This window comes from Cariama cristata, unplaced genomic scaffold, assembly GCF_000690535.1.
Source record: "Cariama cristata isolate BGI_N322 unplaced genomic scaffold, ASM69053v1 scaffold10022, whole genome shotgun sequence".
Lineage (NCBI taxonomy): Eukaryota > Metazoa > Chordata > Aves > Cariamiformes > Cariamidae > Cariama > Cariama cristata.
The window spans coordinates 17,752-18,982 of NW_009603219.1; the positions used below are offsets into that span (position 1 = coordinate 17,752).

At 50.9% G+C, this 1,231-nt stretch overlaps 1 protein-coding gene across 1 annotated transcript in view; it reads right to left on the reverse strand.

The window, feature by feature from the left end:
* Window positions 1-1,231, reverse strand: part of RXRG (retinoid X receptor, gamma) — a 22,082-nt gene that overhangs the window by 10,881 nt on the left and 9,970 nt on the right. The window contains exon 2 of the mRNA XM_009695084.1: window positions 834-1,093. Within this exon, the coding sequence (XP_009693386.1) occupies window positions 834-1,093 (260 nt within the window). The remainder of the gene's footprint in view (window positions 1-833; window positions 1,094-1,231) is intronic.

The window sequence follows — 1,231 nt, forward strand, 5'->3', positions numbered from 1 at the left end:
GTGAGGCTCTTGAGCACTCCTTACCCTCAGGTCCCACTAATAAAACACAAAGTCTTGCTAATAAAAGGCAGAATTTCCACTTAAATCTGGAATCCCAGAACGTTTCAGCACACTTAAAATTCCACACTGCCACTTTGGTCCCAGCCACGCTGGATGCAGTGCCAGGCTCTTGGGGCAGCGTGTCCCTGTCCCTGCCCCACAAGGAGGCTCCCAGCCCATCCATGACTTTGGGGAGGCACCAGCCCTAAGACCTGGGTCTCCCCCTTGTCTGGAGGGGAAACCACAGCACCTGAGCAAGCTCAGGCAGTAAGGACAGGAGCACTTCATTTTTCTTCAGGCAAAGTTTATACGCAACACAGAGTACGTGGCTGGCATTTAGCATTAACATTTATCTCTCTCTAGAAAGTCTGTCTCCTTTCCAAATAATGAAACAAAGCAGATATCCTTTTGCAGGAAGAAGGGGAATGCTTCACATGCTGCAGCCCTTGGCTATCCCAGTTATTTCCACACACAGTAATTATACACACTGCAGTAGATGCAGTGGAGGGCAACTGGACTGCACCCGTGGCGAAAAGAGACTTGGGAATCCACTCTCTCCCCTTCTCGTGCAGGGTATTTTGAAACACAACACATAAAGGTGTCTTCTCTGTGTCCATGCCAGGGGGATTTATGCAAAAAATTCCCAAGTTGGAACTTGTTCTTTACAGCTGATCTCCCTAAGTGGCCAAAACACACCAGAGTTCCCATCAGCCAACCTACTCCCTCAAGTTTTGGGACTTCACCCGGCCTGAACACCATGAATTGTAGCAAAGCAAGTGTGCACATCTGCCTACCTGCGGACTAGCATGTGTCACAAAATTCATGCCCGGGGCGGACGACAGAGCGACAGGATGTGAGCCGATGGAGGATGCAATGACTCTGTATGGTGAGCCCAGCGCGTTCACCGGAGACCCAATCGTGTTCATGGGGGACGGCAGCACCCGGGAGGCGTTCGCAGGGCCCTCAAGGTAGTTGTGGTGCCCTTCCACTGAATTTCCCGTGGAAAGGCTTGATGACAGGCTCACAGATGTGGAGCTGGCATGAACAGGGGAATCTACAGGGAGAAGCAGAAAGATTAAATACACTATGAGTGAGGCTGGCTGTACAGCAATCAGCTGCCTGGCCTTGGTCATGTCAGCTTGGGCCAAGGCTCAAAGCCAACCAGAAAACATGCCTTATGCTCTAAAGGGAA